Here is an 18,317-nt window from a genome sequence, read left to right as displayed (position 1 = left end):
ACAGAAAAATCCAGTTTATAAGGTTACTTGCTCATGGTAGAAATACTCAATAAACAAATGAATTGCAGCGGCTGCCGGCAGGGAGACTGGTTTCAATTACATGGCAGCCACGTCCTGTCTGTACTATGTAACCATAAGCTAAATGTGTCTAAATTGTGGCCAAACAGCAAATCACGCCCATTATTTGATGAACTTTTCCAATCTCACAAGTATGGTGCAAAAGGCTGGAATTTCTGGTGCAAACGCCTTCAGATTATGGGCACCATTACCGAACCCTCATAGACTAGCCTCCTTTATAGTGAGTGGAGCTCGTTGGCGTTGTTTGTGTCGGTCATACAATGGATTGGGCGCTCCAGTTATTTGAGTTTGCTCCCGCACTGTACTGTATCTGACTTACATGTTACTAATATTGACTTCTAAGACCACAATGTTATACAGTATATGTCCAGTGAGCTTTGTGAGGTTGATGGGTAGGATGTCAGCTCAGAATCCATGGAAAGTGTTGCAACTGTGTCACCTTACCAGTTTGGTTTTGGCCTACTCCTAAGGGCTTTTCCAAATGACCTCCCCAGTTCTCACCACTAACAGGTATCTGAACTTTGCTATGGAGACCACTAAGTCACGAACTCCTGAAGTTGTCCCTGTGTAGTTTACAGTTGACTTAGGTCCAAGATATAGAGAATGGACAGGTACGGCAGGACTTATAGTCGAAATACAGGGAGATGATCAGAATAGTCAGAAGAGGTACGATAGTCAGGAACAAGCTGGGTCAGGCATCTTGGACAGGATAGGACAGGAATGTATAGATAATAGTGGAAATTCATTGGATGGGTGCACAATGAGGCGTGCACAATGAGGAGTGCACAATGGGGAGTGCACACATTGGCTGATTAAGAAGAAAGAACTGGCAAGATGCAGAGGCGTATCACATGGGTGGCAGATGTGTAGTGCAGGTGGCACCAATGTGACTGCCAGGATGAGGTACATGGCAGCTGTCACAGCCGGCCCTACAAAAAGATTCCTCATGGTGGCTGCAGCAGGAGAAGAGATACCTGTACTTTCCAGAAATTAGACTTCTATTCTCAAGGGACATTGCAGCATTGTGTCCTTGTCTTGGTACATTTAATGCTGTCTGTGGTGTTCCAAGAAACCTGTCCATACAGTACTTGAGCTGGTAACAGCCATGCCATGCTAACAGATAATTCTATATCATGATACCTACCATTTGAAAAGCAACATGGGCACACCATGGCCGAGTTCTTATGTCTATTGTACACACTTGTTATATGAACTGCTGGTTTAGTAAAAGAACGGATGACTTTGCCAGACCGGTGGTTTATACAGCAATAATAGATCTGTCCCATTGACTAGCAAGTCACGTATCATTTATCACAGTATATCATTAGCTTAACCTGAGTTAATAAAAATGGATCCACCTTCTATGACCATAAAACAATTTGGTTATCTGTGTGAATACAGGATCAAAGCAATGATGCTGTGATGTCTAAAGATAAACCTGGACTCTCCTAGAAGTGACCTTACAAAGGGTACTTGGGGGTATTGTGGAATGCTTATCTAATGCTAGAATAATATATGGTGTCATCTGGTTGGAAATGCTGTGGGACAAGCTGCCAACCCCCTGTAGCTGCATGCAGTGATTTGTGAATATCCACATTGCCAACAAGCTGCAGGTGTTAACCTTGTCCAAAAACAGGAATGTAGATGTATACCAGTAATCCCGCGCAATGCAACTTTTTTTTATTTCTGGTAGACATATTAGAACCAGGTGTAAGTTGATGTAGGTGGGGGGTGCAGAGGTAGCACTCGCTACTGGCCTGGGACCCTGAGGTGTCCCAAAGGGTCTTTGTTCCACATAAAATATACCACTATTCTAAATGGCACAAGGTAGGTAGGGGCCCTATTACAGCTATTGAATTGGGCCCAGAAGCCTTAAAGGGATCCTATTACTCAGATGACATTTCGGAATAATCGGAACGTCGGAATAGCCTTAAGAAAGGCTATTCTTCTCCTACCTTTCGTCGTCTTCTCTGCACCACTGTTCGCCTACAATCCCATTTTCTCTCGGTATGCAAGTTAGCTCTCTTGCAGCACTGGGGGCAGGTTCCAGCGCTCAGACAGCACTGGGGGCGGCCCCAATGCTGCGTGAGAACTCTCTCCAGCGCCGCCTCCATCTTAGTCAGGAACGGCCTCTTCATTCTGTTCTTCCGGTGGTTTCTTCTTACTTCTAGGCCTCAGGGAGAGCGGACTGCGCATGCCCACAGGCCCCGAAAAAATGGCCACTTACAATACTATGCAATTGGCCATTTTCTCGTGGCCTATGGGCATGCGCAGTCTGCTCTGCCCAAGGCCGGAGGCCTTAGAAGTTACAAGCCACCACCGGAAGAAGAGGCTGAAGATGACCCTGCTGAAGAAGAGGCAGCGGCGCTGGAGAGAGTTCTCTCGCAGCATTGGGGCCACCCTCAGTGCTGTCGGAGCGCTGGGGTCCTCCCCCAGTGCTGCAAGAGAGCTAATTTACATACTGACAAGAACCGGGATTGTAGGAGAACGGTGGCACGGAGAAGACAATGAAAGGTAGGAGACGAATAGCCTTTCTTAAGGCTATTCCGACGTGGTACTGAGAACAAATGTCGTTTGAATGATAGGATCCCTTTAAGTTAAACATTCTACACTGTAATGACTGGTGACAGGCAAATATCTTCTGCTATCTGTATTGGTATCCAGTACAATAACTTGCAATCGGGTCCTACCTTTGAGGTGTGAACAGTTCTCTTCTGGTGCTTGTTTGGCTCTCTCTATAAAGGCTCGCTTAGCTTTTTTTCCATAACCCTTATAGACGTCAATTGAGGGAATTGTGTGCAAGTGGCCACCTTTTCTTTGAACTGATCACAAATTTAAGTAACTGGATCCTCTTCTTTGTATGACCAGGGTCCCAGTACCAGTAGCAGATTCTGTCAGGCAGTGGTGGTAAATTCTGTGGACATCCTTCATAGATTGTATGGTTAGCTTTTGCCGAGTAAAGATTTCTTTTGACAGCCATATTCTAAAGTGAAGGGCTAGTTTTACCCGTCTCAGGAATAATATATGCTTTATGGTTGTAAAAAAGGGAATACCTATTGGGAAAAACTTATCTCATTTTTGAGATCAGTTTATCTGGAGTCTACAGTTCCATAATTTGCACCAAATTTAACAAAAGTCACATGACGTTTTTGAAAACTCTTATTTGATAAATTCAGCGGCTTGACAGACTGATCGCCGCCACTTTCCCACCCAGTTTTCAGATGCAGCATAATCATTATAAAAGTTTATACATTTTTGCGCACACAAAATCCAAATAAGTTGCAAAATTTTATTCTTCAAGTTTTTGATGCCAGAGTTCTGGAGTGCAGGACTTGATACTATACATTCCCTCATTGCATTACACAGATTTGTACAATCCCATTCCATCTAGTGTATAGTTTTTTTTTTTTCCAGATTCCAGTTTTCATCTTACTAGAAAAGGTCTTGAAAGCAGTCGGGGATAGGATATATAATCACCAAGGGTCATCCAGTCGCTCCATATTACTTTATATTGGGAGTAAGGAAAGGCATGGTGTGATCTTGAACTAAAGCCAGCCATCCACTTGCCGTGTATCAGCAACTTCTCTTTCTTAGGTCTTTGCTAACAAGATAAAACTTGAACCTTTAAGATTAGAATCACCTGGAGGCGACTTCCTACATCTCCTGTAACAGGCATGAGCATACAGTAGGTATTGTATATATTAGACACTATTATGTAGTGTCCTGACAAAGCCATTCTGCTGGCCAGTAATACGTGTCATGTCTTTGCTTGAATAAGAATGGGTCAGTGTACTCTCTGCTATAGCTCATGGTGGGGTGCGTGTACCCTAAAGCAATATTTAGAGAGATTCCCTGAGCTCTGATCCAAGGCTTCGTAGACAGACCAAGTCTTTGCCTATGTACATCCACATAATACCGTACACTGATCTCTGTGTGAATATAGGTGGTTCCTTGGTTCGTGTAATCTGAACTCACTGTATCATAGTGATCTATGTGCGTACGTTCCTTTCTGACTGTGAGCCTACTGCCCCGCACACAAGTAATGCTGTGAATATGAGACAGTAGAGTCACACTTGGACGCATTGTATATCCCTATGATGCAGTAAGTTTGGCTAAGCTATGCCGCGGTCAGTCCAAGTAATGTATCCGTATTACCAGGGCCACACATGGTCATTATAATTTATCCTCAGGGTCCATTCACATGGAGTAAACGCCGCACTCATTTTGGCAAAATACACGTGTAAAAATAAGACTCCCATTTACTTCGATGACATTTTTTTTACACGTGTAAAAAAAAAACACGTCAAAATACACGTGTAAAATGTCATTATCTTGCCAAAATGAGCGCCTGTTCACTCACGTTTACGTGTGAATGGACCCTGTAGTTTAGTACTGGAGGAATACAAAGACGTGTACAGTACAAAGAACGGCTTTCATTTTTGTCATGTGTAGTGTTATCATGGATTTTAGGATTTGTATGTGCTCATATCACCAAATACATCCATACCTAGGCATCGACACTTATTCACACCAAAACCTTGAACTGGAGAATATTTGGTAATCCACACACTCATAACAACAGTACATCTGCCATAACTAAACAGTAAAGTGTTAGATGGAGAAAGTTTTCACTACAATAAAATCTCTTCTGATCTCCAAAGGGAGTCTGTCACCCGAAAGTCCGTCACCTGCGGTACATTGTGTGAGAATTTCTGTTGACAGTCTCCGTTCTAAGGGATTTTCCCACTAATGACAATTATTCCGTAGCCATAGGAGAGGTGATAAAGATTTCATCACTGAGTGTCCCATTCCGCATTCACAAGAATAGAAGCCTACAAGTGCCCTGAGCGCCCCTTGTGGATGCAGCTGTGGTACTCACCCTGTTTCATTCACTTCTAGGGCACTTCCAAAGACTATTATTCCAAAAATCCCTTAGAAGTAAGTAGAGCGGTGGCTGAGCACCTTTTCATTCCTTTGGGGCACATGAGGGCATCTCCAGTAGAGATGAGCGAGTACTATTCGAAACTCCCGTTTCGAATAGAACGCACCCATAGCAATGAATGGACGCAGCCCGCACGTAGGGGGTTAAGCGGCAAGACTGTGTGCCGGCCACTTCCATTCATTCCTATGGGTGCGTACTATTCAAAATGGCCGTTTCGAATAGTACTCGCTCATCTGTAGTCTCTAAACCTCTATTGCTGGTGGACCCAGTGGTGGAAGCCCTAGTCATAACACATTCTCGTGTGGAGAAGTGGGGGGGGGGGGAAAGAAAACTAGAGAAAAAGTTTTTGAGGCCCGGGGCCTCACATGGCATGAGTGAAAAAAACCCCACAATGCATTGCTGCCGCGGTTTTTCCTGCAGTACTGTTTTGCTGTGGTATGCCACGTGGGGCCTTAGCCTAAAGGGGTTTTCTGGTATTCTTTTCAAGGGTTGTGTCAGGTATCTGTGGTGTGTGACAACGCGTTTATTGTTATATTCACTTATGGGGGGTCTGCTTTGAAATTTACGCCAGATCTGGATGGAAAATTTGCATTATACAGTAACAGCAGTGCGGATGAGATTTTAAAAAATCTCCTTCATACACCACAGAAAATTCTATACGTGGAAACATGCGGTGCAGATTTTTAGTGCACAAGTGCACCACATGACGATTAACTCTATGCATTTTTACTATGTATGGCACTCATCTGTTGTGAATCTGCAACAAAATATGGAGCAAAATCCTGATGTAACACATTCTTTTACTGTGGATAGGTCATGGATTTTGGTGTGGCATTTGTGAAAAACTCTTTCATTGTCTTATTAGCTGATTTAAAGGCAAAGTTCTTAACCAAATTGGAGTTAGCTTAAGCATGGAAATATCCATAGAGTTCTCTTCACTTGAGTACCAGATTAATAGGTTATATCCTTCCATCCTCATAGATTGTAAGCCCTTGTGAGAAGCGGGGAGAACATACAAACTCCTTGCAGATGTTTTTTGAACACCAGGACCCAGCACTGCAAGGCTGCAGTGCTAACCACTGAGCCACCGTGTGGCCCCTGCATTTTTCAATAGGGGCTGCTCCACTGATTCTGGCACAGTTGGAATTTTTTGGGTAAGTTAGCACGGATATTTTTTTACCGGATTTTGATGCGGGAAGCCGCATCAGAATCTGGGCTAAAAACCGCCTTCTGTGACTGGATGCCAGTACAGTGCATCGGCATACAGTCACGGCATTCCGCTCTGGATTAGGCCCAAATCAATGGACCTAGTCCAGAGGGATTGTTGCTAGACTGAATTAGCCCCGGAATCCGCCGAAAGGGCAGGTCGCTTCTTTTTTCAAACCGCTCGCGAAAAAATGAACCCATTGATTTCAGTGGGAGGTGGTTTTTTCGACCAAATGATGAGATGTTAAGTTTAACACCCAATATACTAATTAGGCTGATTCCTGTCAGGTGGGTGGTCCGATTCTATCAGCTCCAGTTTGGGACTGTATACCGTAAACTAATAGCATTGATCGATCAGGAACCATGAGGGATAAAACAAAAGTTCCAACTGTCCTAGAATCTGTGGAGCAGATACTATTGAGGGATGAAAAAGTTGTAGTTGGTAGAGGTGGAGAAGTACATATATATCTCTTCTCTTCTCTTATATATATAAAAATGAATTTCTGTCTCTGTCTGTTCTTTATGTGCGACCAAACAACTGAACCAATACTCACCAAATTTGTAACACAGGTACATCAGGTGTACAGGAAGGTTTTAAACAGGGTCTCAGCTCTCTAGGATGCACCATTAATAAAATATAATATTACCAAAAAATGACCTGCATTATCCAGTATAGGCCTGCAAGTCTTTCACTCATATTCCAACTGCCGTACACATGGTCACATGTCCCTTATCAGCCAATAGAAGCTCCCTAGGTGCTCAGTCTGCACAAACACACAGCTTTACTCCAAGTTTCCAGAACAACCCAGGCATTTTTCTTCATTGCTGTAGGTCAGCTTTAGAGGGCAGGGTGCTGTGGATGACACTGTTACACAAGGACACATACACACAGCTTTACTCCAGGTTACCATAACAACTGATCGCAGGTTTTTCACTGATATCCAAACTTAGATACACAGGATCACATGATGCTTATAGACCAATGGCATCTCACAGATTCTTCAGTCTTCACATAGATACCGCTTTACAATCGGTTTCGATAGCAGCCAACCTATTCTTATGCGGCCACTACATAAACAAAAAATGAAATATACTTGTGCGAAGCTGAGTCCTTCTTCTAGTCTAGTATTTTATAAAATCCAAACTGAAATATACGTTTGGGTGAGACCATGTTATCTGAGATAATGTGATTATAAGAATAGAACTTGAATGAAGGCATAAACTTCAGACGTTAGTGTGTTTCCTTATATCATCAGTCATTATTCTGCAGTGTTGCAGGCTGTTCAGAACCATCTAAAACAGAACAGATCAAGATGTGAAATCATATTTTTAGGCATCAGATTGTTGCTCAGTTTGGTATGTGTGGATTAATAATGTCAGACTAATAATAAAAGCAGTGATATAGAGTTACCTGACTCCCTTATTTTTCTTTTCAGTGCAGCTGCAATATATCTCTCTGTCTATTGGAATGCACCGATAATAGCACATAGCATTTCTCCAAATAGTTAATGAACCTGGGGGGAATGTGTTTACACATAACACAGGGATTGGCACAGTTTTGACAAGCTATCCAGTGAATGTAGATATTAGCACGTTCCAAATCTGTATGTGCTGAAAAGTGTCCAGAGGGAATTGCTTAAAAATGTCCTGTATAGGTTCATGTTGCAAGCCTAGTTTGTCACATACAGAAATAAAACAGTCTAAGAATAATATCAGAGTCTGGACTGCCACACCCGACCTGATCTGTTTGCATTACAGGCGTAATAGTAGTTGAAGAATACATGGCCTCTGTTTTCTTAGGATAGACTTGGTTTTGGTTATTGGGATGATGTCAACCTCCTCATTGGAGTTCATAATGCATGAGGATTATAGTAAAGAATTATTTTGTTAGATTTTATAAGGGTATGTGTTTCTTTTTTGGGGTTCCAGTTTCACTTTATGCTGTAGGTCAACCTTCACAAAAATAAAACAGAACTCTGCAGTTAGTTAAAAGGGCTCTATTATTGGGAAAAGTAATTCTTAACTAATCACATCCTTGCATAGCCTTTAGAAAGGCTATTCCACATCTCCCCTTAGTATGTAGATTGCCTCAGTGGTTTTTGAATAAGGATGTTTTTATTCATATGCTAATTAGACTGGGTGCACAATGCATCGTGCACCCTCTTTGCTCAGTGGTGTAACTAGGAATGGCAGGGCCCTGTGGCGAACTTTTGACATGGGCTTTTCCCCCCCCCGACCGACGCTGAAGACCTCGACCAACTGTATAATAGTGTTTGTGGGGCCCGCACCGTCACTTACCAATCCCGGCCCCTGCCAGGATTGGTAAGTATACAGGGCCAGTTACCGGCTAGAGTTACTCCAGTCGTTAATGGCCTATTAAAAAAACAAACAAAAAAAAACGCAGCGGTAGAGACTGTCGCCGGGCCCCTAATGTCCTGGGCCCTGTGGCAGCTGCTACCACTGCTACCAGTAGTAGCCACTGTCTTTGCTATTGTTACCTATGGGTGTATACAGCACAGGCTGCTGCTGATGACTCAGCTTCCTGTTTGCACACACACATAGGAGATAATAGAAGAGACAGGGTGCTGCTGGGAACTTCCTGTGCTGGCTGGAAGCTCATTAGCATATGAATAAAAACGAACTTATTCAGACACCACTGAGGCAATTTACATACATAAGGTAGGTGTGGAATAGACTTTCTAAAGCCTGTGCAAGGATGTGATTAGTTATAAATGACTTTTCCCAATGATAGAGCCCCTTTAAGTATCCATACACATTACATGAGCATGGGTTGAACATGCCAGTTTTGGAAAGACGGACATCTAATGTATATAGTGGGTGTCACCATTCTCTCCTGATGGTTGGGGAGAAGAAAGTTCAGGCATGTTAGATCTTAATCCCGCTCTACCATTTGGTCTTCCAGTTGTTTTCTACATCAACTTTCCTCTGGGCTAGACATGTCCATATATTTATGTCTCAAGATAACCAACTATACCCTTCTAAAAGTCCCCCAACATTTCCCATTCTCTTTGTTCATTCCTCTTGCTCATCGTAAAATAAGTGAAGCCAGAAGTACCTGGCATCCAAAACCTATTACAATAATGTGCATGTTCTATGAACCTGACTAGGGGTGTTTATGGGGGAGTCAGGTCTGCTTGCTTAGTAACCATTTATTTGACATTTATCGCAAGTTTGTTGCCAGCTGAAGCTGCTTGCCATAAAGTATCGGCCTGTAGCAATAATATAACATTTTTGGTGCCAGCTCTGCAGATGGACGCCGGTTCAGCCTAGTGAGAATGACTACTACATAATAAAGTTTTTATGAAAGTTTGACGTCAAAGAAGTAGTCCAAAAGTTTTATAATGTAACATTTGGTCCACACATTTTATATGTGTTTTCAGCAAAGAAAATCATTGTGATGGGTCTTATAATGACTCCATGTGATATTGTAACATCTCTGCCTGTTCGGGCCTCTGCGCCACCCTCTGCTCGCATGCTGCGGCGCCGGAGGCGTGTGCAGTTTGACAATCTGCTTAACGTTTTTAGTTGCACTGTGTGAACACGGCTCTAGTCCTTAATTGGATTTGCACCACACCCGTCTTCTGCCAAAGTTGCCTCTGTTCATTAAGTGGTTAATCTGTCTTGCCTGTGATTGACAGCCTTTCTTCCTGTCAGGTTCTGGGCGGGTTCTTCCTTCCCTATTTAGTCTTGGCTCACAGTCACACTGGTGCCGGTTATTGCCCTAGCTTTCTGGTATCGCTTGCTGTTATTTACTTGTATGCTAATCCTTGACCTCTGGCTTTCCTACTGACTATTCTCTTGACTCCGATTTGGCACTGCATCGCTCTCTTGTTACCGAACCCTGGCTACCTGACCTCCCTTTGTTGTTGTACGTCTTGTCTGCGTTTTGTGTTTCACGTATTCAGGGAGGGATTGTCCTCGTGGTTGTCGCCTATCACCTAGGATAGGGTCTGGCAATAGGAAGGGAAAGCGGGGGGCTTCAGTTTAGGGCTCACTGTCCCTTGTGCCCCTCCCTCCAGGGTTCACCAGCAGCTTCTGGGGAATTATCATCTGGCTATTCCCTAACAGATATACAGTACATTGGGTAGCCAGCCGGCTACTGATGGGATATTACTATAAGAGTAAGGTTTGGCATACAATGGCTGCTGAATATTTACAAAGAACATTGCCATCGATCGAGAATTATTAGGTGAATTGAATGGAGTCTTAGTTTAGGAGCTACAATCTTTGCTGCATAGGGTTTAGTGATTGGGCGATGCCACCGAATATGAAGGACATTTCTGGATTTCTTAGATATGTATAACAATAGTTATAGTCTGGTATGAAATTGGCACCATCTTGATAAAATGAGTTGTCTTGTAGCCTCACAGTGTCGCTCAAGTTAAATATATCTCATTGCCACCAACATTTAGGATAAAAGACACAGACCATAACTTGTCATACATTGATGTGAGCTTTTTTTGATCTAGCAAAACCTACAAAAATAAACATTTTGATCAAGAGCACCTTCCACCACCTCCAACAAAGTGCATCTCTTTACATCAAGAAATAGCTGCGGCTCCATTAATTCCAACACAGATGGAATTTTTTTTTCTCTAGCCCCCACCATTCCTGAGCATTCAGTTCTGTTAGTTCTGGTGCCTGATATGATATTTAGTCTCTCTACTGACAGGAGGGTGGTGTCAGGCAGTAGCAGACAAGGGGTTCTGATTTGAGCCCTGAAATAGGTTCACTCCCCCATCCCCCCCCCCCCCGACACTGCTCCTTTGACATTACAGTCTACATAGCACAACAGGAACCAAAACTCTGTGCTTGTTGCTTTGGAACGGTGGAATCAGTGGAGCAGTGCCTACTCACAAATGCTAAGAACTTGAATTGGTGAAGGTGGTGAAACGTCCTCTTTAACCTCACTAGCCACTTCATGGTGAGCTTTGTAGTAAGTCCTTACTCTACTGGGTGTAGCACCAAATGGCAACCACCACTGGAGTGCCGCACACACAGGGGGCTGACTCATCAGGCAAACAACATGCCTGCTGCTGCTGACCACCTAATTCCTGAATAAATTAGACGACTTCAGGGTAACGTTGACTTTAATTAGTATATATTATTAGTATATTCAGTAGTCAGCTCTAAAATAAGAGCAATAACAGTAAAATATTTGTTTTAGTATTGAAGATTTGGCAGTGATTTCCATATTGTTGAATTTTCAAAAATAATTTGAACTAATTTGGTTTTTTTTGTGTTTCTGAATGAGTGTTGTGTAATACTCTTGTTCTCCTGTAATGGGCGCTAGAGAGCAAATGAGTGGCCCACTGCTTCTTTCCTAGAGGGGGATTGTTCAGTTAAGTTGCCTAGGGAATTCTATATTTAAAGGTTCTGTATTTTGTGTGAAACTTAGTGACCTCACTCATTAAGCATGGCGTAAGGTGTTTGCACAGGTCAATATAGTGTCAGAGGTTTCCCAGAGTAGTTAGCAGTGAGTGACACATCTCCTGCTCAGATCATTCCCTTTATACAGGATATTCCTAAGGCTTTTTACTATAACTCTGTAGCAGTGTCATTCAAGAGTACTTGTGTCAATACATTTTGTAAATGAATAGTTCAAGTAAATGTAAGAAATTATATATCCTATCAAAGGAAAATGCGTCTGTCTCCTCTAACCAGCCCTCTCCTGCCTGCTAAACTGCTCAGTTCACTGATTAGGCCCATCTTCAGTGAAGACAGTTCATCTATGTCTATGGAGGAGAGCTGTGGAGTTAGTGAGATGCAGTGAGACACACAAATCCTGCTGTACATACAGTAATATCTCTATATTGTAGAAGTGCTAAACATTTACTGTTATCTATTGTAGCAGGTCCTTGTGTCTGTCACTCACCGGACTCCTCTTCTCTCTCCGTGTAAGGCTTAGTTCACATTTGCGCTGGAGTTTCCATTGGAGACTCTTTTGCAATAGTATAAACAGGAAGACAAGCCGGCATCTCACTGAGTGTAGTTAAAATGTAACAAAAGTTAAAAAAAAAATAAACAAGAAAACCCCCCCAGAAAACCCCCCTAAAAAACCGGACGCGTTTCGAGACGAACTGTCTCTTCCTGATAGCATGCATTGATGACATAACTGAAATGCGGTGTGATGTCACTGCTTCTACAGAAAACTGTTTATAGCAAACCAATCTATTTCAGTTCTTTAGATAAATTTCTAATAGTCTCCAATGACAGTGACACAATGCCTTGTAGTCACAAGCTGCCGCTTTGCGGTTCGTTCTCTAGTGCATATAACACACCATGACCCCTCCAGTTCCTTGGAGATGTGGTATTATAATATATATGCCATTTCAGGCTTTCCTCTTCCCTGTACACACTGTGAAACTCTGCATCCTAGCGTGCGGGATAGTGTTGCGTTTTTATATTCAGCTCTATTTTTAGTAGATTTTCACCGCTTATATTGGTTTTTTTGCCTATAGTTTGCTTTTAAGCAGAATAAAACTATCACTGAGGTATAACCTGATCATTCACACAGTTGTATTTGGGCTGGAGAACACTATCTCTTTAACAGCCATATTTCTCTGCTCAGTTGTGGCTTTTGCAAAGTGAACAAGTTATCTGTGAGGCTACATGGAACTACTGTCCACAAAAATTGACCCACATTCTCCAAAAAACATGTCCACATTGCATCAGCATGTCATCTGCTGTCACAGATCCGCAAAATGACTTGCATTATCCCCTACATTTGTATGTGTGAGACCTGCGCCATATTTTGCGGCTAGTTTCTATGGCCCAAACACTGATCAGTAAAAACTACTGAAGTGTGTATGGGACTATAGAAATGGGGAAAAAAGAAAAAAATGACAGGGCACTCACCACAGTGTCTTTTGTTAAAAACGATGCATATCTTTATTCCAGCTTTAATAAAAATTCAGTACATACAGGGAGGATGTGGCAGACAACGCAACGACCGTTTCGTGTTACACACACTTCATCAGGCTTGCTACTCTAGAAATAGAAATGGATGGGTGCATATACTATTCGCAGACAATATACCATATATACTCGAGTATAAGCCGAGTTTTTCAGCACAGTTTTTGTCGCGTCAATACGGTAATTGAAAATGTCACATGACTGGTCCGCAGTGAAAGATATCTGTGGAAGGCCGCTGGAGCAGCGATAGGTGAGTGGTGAGGCAGCGCTGCCTCCAGGACCGCCCCAAGATGTTTCCAGAGCATCTTCTCTGCCTTCGAAACATCTTAAGGCGGCCCTGGAGACAGCGCTGCCTCACCGACCACCTATCGGCAGCAGCGCTGTTCAAGCAGCCTCCCATAGATGTCTTTTATTGCGGACCAGTGAAATTACCACTCGAGTCAATACGGTAATTGACTCGACCGTATTGACTCGCTGCCGTGGGCCTCCGCTCCAGTCCCCGCCCCCTCCCCCGGCTACAACACGCCGGGTGACGTGACCACATTAGCTCAGGCCCATACCCGGCGTATGTCGATGACGTCTTACTGCGTCTCAGCACAGGCGGCCTCATCACGCCCCCTACGCTGAGATGCAGGAGCAGCCGCGGGAGAAGACAAGAAGATGAGCAGTGGCGGCAGCGGGAGCAGCAGCACGAGGTCGGTAACTATGAGAACTTAATGTTTGTTTGTCCCCGGGCCTGCTCATTGCCGACCCCTGCGTCACCTTATACTATATACCGCGGAGGCCGGCAGTGAGTAGGCCCAAGCCCCAGCCGCGATCCCACTGCCGCTATTATTATACTCGGGAGGGGGGGGGGTCTTTTCAGACCCCCGAGTATAATAATCGGAGCCCCAGGGGAGGTGAGAGAAAATAATAAACAGTTTTACTCGCCTCTCCGGGATCCGATGTTAATCCTAGCCGGCTTCAGGCCTATATGGTAAAATCCCAGATGTCATGTGGTCTGGGATATTACCCATACCTCCCAACTTTTGAAGAACCGAAAGAGGGACAAAATGTCAAATTTAGCCCCGTCCACTTTTGTGTTGACTCCACCCATTCTCATAAATTTTTCATGTGCCCGCACACAGTATAATCCTCCTACAGTCACCCGTAAATTATATGTCCCCCCTCCATCTCTGCCCCCAGTTTCATATACACCCTTCATCTGCCCCCAGTTTCATGTCCCCCCTCCATCTCTGCCCCCAGTTTCATATACACCCTTCATCTGCCCCCAGTTTCATGTCCCCCCTCCATCTCTGCCCCCAGTTTCATGTCCCCCCTCCATCTCTGCCCCCAGTTTCATGTCCCCTCCATCTCTGCCCCCAGATTCATGTCCCTTTCATCTCTGCCCCCAGATTCATGTCCCTCCATCTCTGCCCCCAGATTCATGTCTCTACATCTCTGCCCCCAGTTTCATGTCCTCTCCATCTCTGCCCCCAGATTCATGTCCCTCCATCTCTGCCCCCAGATTCATGTCCCTCCATCTCTGCTCCCAGATTCATGTCTCCACATCTCTGCCCCCAGATTCATGTCTCCACATCTCTGCCCCCAGATTCATGTCCCTCCATCTCTGCCCCCAGATTCATGTCCCCACATCTCTGCCCCCAGTGTCATGCCATCCTCTCCTACATCTGCCCCCAGTTTCACGTTCCACCTCAGTGTACACATTACACTTACCTTCTCCTCGTTCCCTCGCCGCTCTCTCTCGCGCACAGTTGTAGACGCTATGTGACGTCATCACATCGCGTCTACACAGCCAGTAGGCGGCGTGTGGCGGCGAAGCAAGGAGCTGAACTGTGACGCAGATCTGAGTTGAAATCGGGACATACCTCCCTCCAACCGACCGTGGGACACGTCACCGAAATCGTGAATGTCCCGCGGAAATAGGGATGGTTGGGAGGTATGTATTACCATATAGGCCCAAAGCCTGTGGTAGTAGTAATAGCCTGTTACTGCTAGAACAGGCTTTGGGCCTGTACGGCAACAGGCTGCTACTGCTACCATAAGGCTTTGGGCCTGTATGATAATGCCCCAGAAGACGGAACTCATTGAACTCAATGGGAGTCTTTTTTATCAGCGCTGATTCTGCCGTGAGTAATCATGGCAGAATCAGCGCCAGTTTACTCTGTGTGAATGCCCCCTTGTACTTCTCTCTTCTGCTCAATCTACTCCTGGATTCAGCACATGCATATATGAAAAAAAAATTCTTATTGGAACGCCTCCAATGTGATCAGAAGAGCAAGTAAAATAAAGTCAGCCTGTTTGGTCAGAAATGGGCAAAAACCCATCAATAATACCGCACAGAAACTAACAATAAACTCCAATAAACACATCCACTAGTTACAGTTTCTATTCCTTTGGTTGTGAGACGTGATGGGGATAACAATATATACGGTTTCTTGTTCCCAGGCAGGCAACTGTTTGAAGTTTGATGTCTATCTCCCTATTATTTATAAGGTCCCATATTGTGCTATTCTTTATAAAAGCAAAGCCCACCCCACCCCTTCCCGAGCACGTATCACGACGCAAGATGTAAGGGACTGTAGCAAAGGCCACATGGTCCGAGGTTTGTGCACACAGGTGCAGGGGCGTAAGAGAAATAAAGCTCTTTTATATGATCCGAGGAATTGTATCACACCTGCAGAACGAGAGCGCTAGACGTGGTAACAATACACATGTGCAGGCAAATGGCTCATATATATAGAAAGTCCCACGTGTAACCATTCAGCTGCACCATTACTACCACATGTGAGTCGTATGCGTCGTATCCAACCTTGCTCATGTTTTGTATGATTTTATATTTGTACTTTACTATTCAGAATTTATTATTTAGCTTCTACACAATGATTATTTGATGATTGTAGCACATGTGTGTGTGTAGCAATAGCTACATAGGGAGGAAAGGATTGTAAATGTCAGCTGCCTGGTATTAATATTGCATGTAGGTATTTACCCTCTTATTGACTGTGTTTTGCTATTTGATTTTCTTGCAGAGTGAATGTCTGTGGGGGAAAGTGCTGTCATGGCTGGAGCAAGTCTGCTGGGTCTGAACGATGTACAAAGCGTAAGTATTAACTTCACAAGACGTTTTTTCTTTGCGATTGAAATAGCTGCACAGATATCAGAAGTCTCCTAAATGAAATCCTGTTAAAGCTCAGCATCTTGTAGTGTGGCCATCCTAAAAGCTATAGGATGGTGAATTTTAAATAAAGCATTCACTGCTAAGACCCCCTTTGTCTGCAGACAACCAAAACCGGGGGTTGATATGAAAATGCTTCATACATAACACTGTGCCTGCTCCTGAAAGTAGCCGGTGCTAGTTATACCACATGCGCTAAACTCTAAATGTCTAAAAGAAGCATTCAAGCAAAAAAATCTTGAGACGTACAGCAGTAACTTTCCAGCATTATTCCAGCACTGTAATGTGTTTTATTCCAGCTTATTGATACCCCTACAGTTTTAACCCTTTTGTAGTGGGCTGCTGTGTCATGTAAATCCAGATGTAAATTTCCCCTGTGTCACATGCAAACTACACAATGAATTCATCATCTACTAAATCCCTTCCGGTAGTTCTCAACCCCTTCCCACCCAGCTCTACCCTTCTTGTTTCTCTGCATAGTGTGCTGCTGAAGATATTTTTGCATTATTTAATTGGAATGTGCGAGCAATGATATGGTAGGCGAAGCCATACAGTGATTAGCTGAAGACTCATAAAATTGCTGTGAATCGCGTTACCTGTTTCTCTGTGTGTTCTGTGTGCAGAACCTCCAGTGTATTTTTTTTTTTATAGATCATATTCACATGACTGTGTTTTGTTCAGAAAATGGTGCATCATAGTGAGCGCTGGTGAAGTGAGCTTCTGAACAGGAGTCTAGTACATCTTATGGCCATTTCAAACAACTGTGGTCAATCTGGGAGATATGGCCTATACACAGGCAGTGTTTGCCACACGGAACACGGTCTTGTTAATATAAAGTACGCTGCTCTCCCTGTCCTCTGCATGTGATTGATAGATGTTTTCCTGTCAGGACACAGGGGTGTGGATCTACATTACGGAGGAATGCACAGACTCTACCGTGTGAGTTGGGGACACAAGTTCTACTGCATAGTCACTGGTCTAACATTTACAGCCCTTAGATAGGAGCAGGTCATGTGCATTGTGAGAAGAGTTGATGACTTCATGGGAATTGTAGACTGACTGCATTCTAGTAACCATATCACTAGGGGAGAAGGAATCAAGAGGGCAGACATCCCATAGATGGCAAACAGGTGAATGTCTACATCAGTCTTTATTTACAGTCTATGCGGGGAACAGTCGCAGTATATGGGGAACAAAAATGCTGAGGGGCTTCTTTAATATACAGCACATGTACAAACCTACAAGGGCTCTGTCTCGTTGCAGTATGATAGAAGCTGTGTGCTATCCAGTTCTGCACAGCTTGTCTGGTCATGTGCTAAAAGAGCACTCGGGGTTTGACAGATTGGTCACATGTTATATTCACATGACTTCAGTAACCATATGGTATGTGAAAGATGCCCCAGCAGCTATATAGTTTACACGCAGCTCTGCCATTTCTTCTATCTTCACAATGAAGAAACTGGACAACAAACTGATGCCATTGAATGCCTGACAATACAATTGGGCAGCGATGCTTTGCGTTCCTGGAGTTGCTTAGCGGACAACTCAATGTTTTGCTTTTCTAAAATGAAGTTAGAGGCGGACACCCTGGATATGGACAATGTCCCCTATCATTCGAAGGCCCTTATTCAATCATCCTTCCTAAAAAGGTGGAATATATTTATGTGTAAATATACAGAAAATCTGCATAATATAATTCCTCATATTATTATTATTATTATTAGTTTTGGTCAGCTAAAAGTATTAGGAAGAGCATAGTAAGAAGCTAATAAGTGAGTAATGCTGAGCGTGTGCAGGTAAGTACAGTGTCCTGCAGATGGCAGTGTTGTTTAGTTTGTGAGTTATAATTACTGTACACAGAAGAGCTGGCAGTCATAAAGACTATACGCCGTAGTGCAGACACTACTCCATGAATAATTGTTTATAGCTACTTTGGATCGCGGTCTCCAAGTCATCATTAAGAAGCACTTGAGCAGG

General features: G+C 43.6%; 1 protein-coding gene and 1 long non-coding RNA gene across 3 annotated transcripts in view; one reads left to right on the top strand and one right to left on the bottom strand.

Moving 5' to 3' along the window:
- LTBP1 (latent transforming growth factor beta binding protein 1) overlaps positions 1-18,317 on the top strand; it is a 228,226-nt gene that overhangs the window by 9,900 nt on the left and 200,009 nt on the right. For both annotated transcript variants that reach the window (XM_075267491.1, XM_075267493.1), the window contains exon 2: positions 16,195-16,265. In XM_075267491.1, coding sequence (XP_075123592.1) covers positions 16,195-16,265 — 71 coding nt within the window. The remainder of the gene's footprint in view (positions 1-16,194; positions 16,266-18,317) is intronic.
- Positions 1-18,317, bottom strand: part of LOC142197309 (uncharacterized) — a 644,898-nt gene that overhangs the window by 445,085 nt on the left and 181,496 nt on the right. The window lies entirely within an intron of this gene.

The sequence above is a fragment of the Leptodactylus fuscus genome, chromosome 3 (genome assembly GCF_031893055.1).
Source record: "Leptodactylus fuscus isolate aLepFus1 chromosome 3, aLepFus1.hap2, whole genome shotgun sequence".
Classification (NCBI taxonomy): domain Eukaryota; kingdom Metazoa; phylum Chordata; class Amphibia; order Anura; family Leptodactylidae; genus Leptodactylus; species Leptodactylus fuscus.
This window is presented reverse-complemented; position numbering and strand designations above follow the sequence as displayed.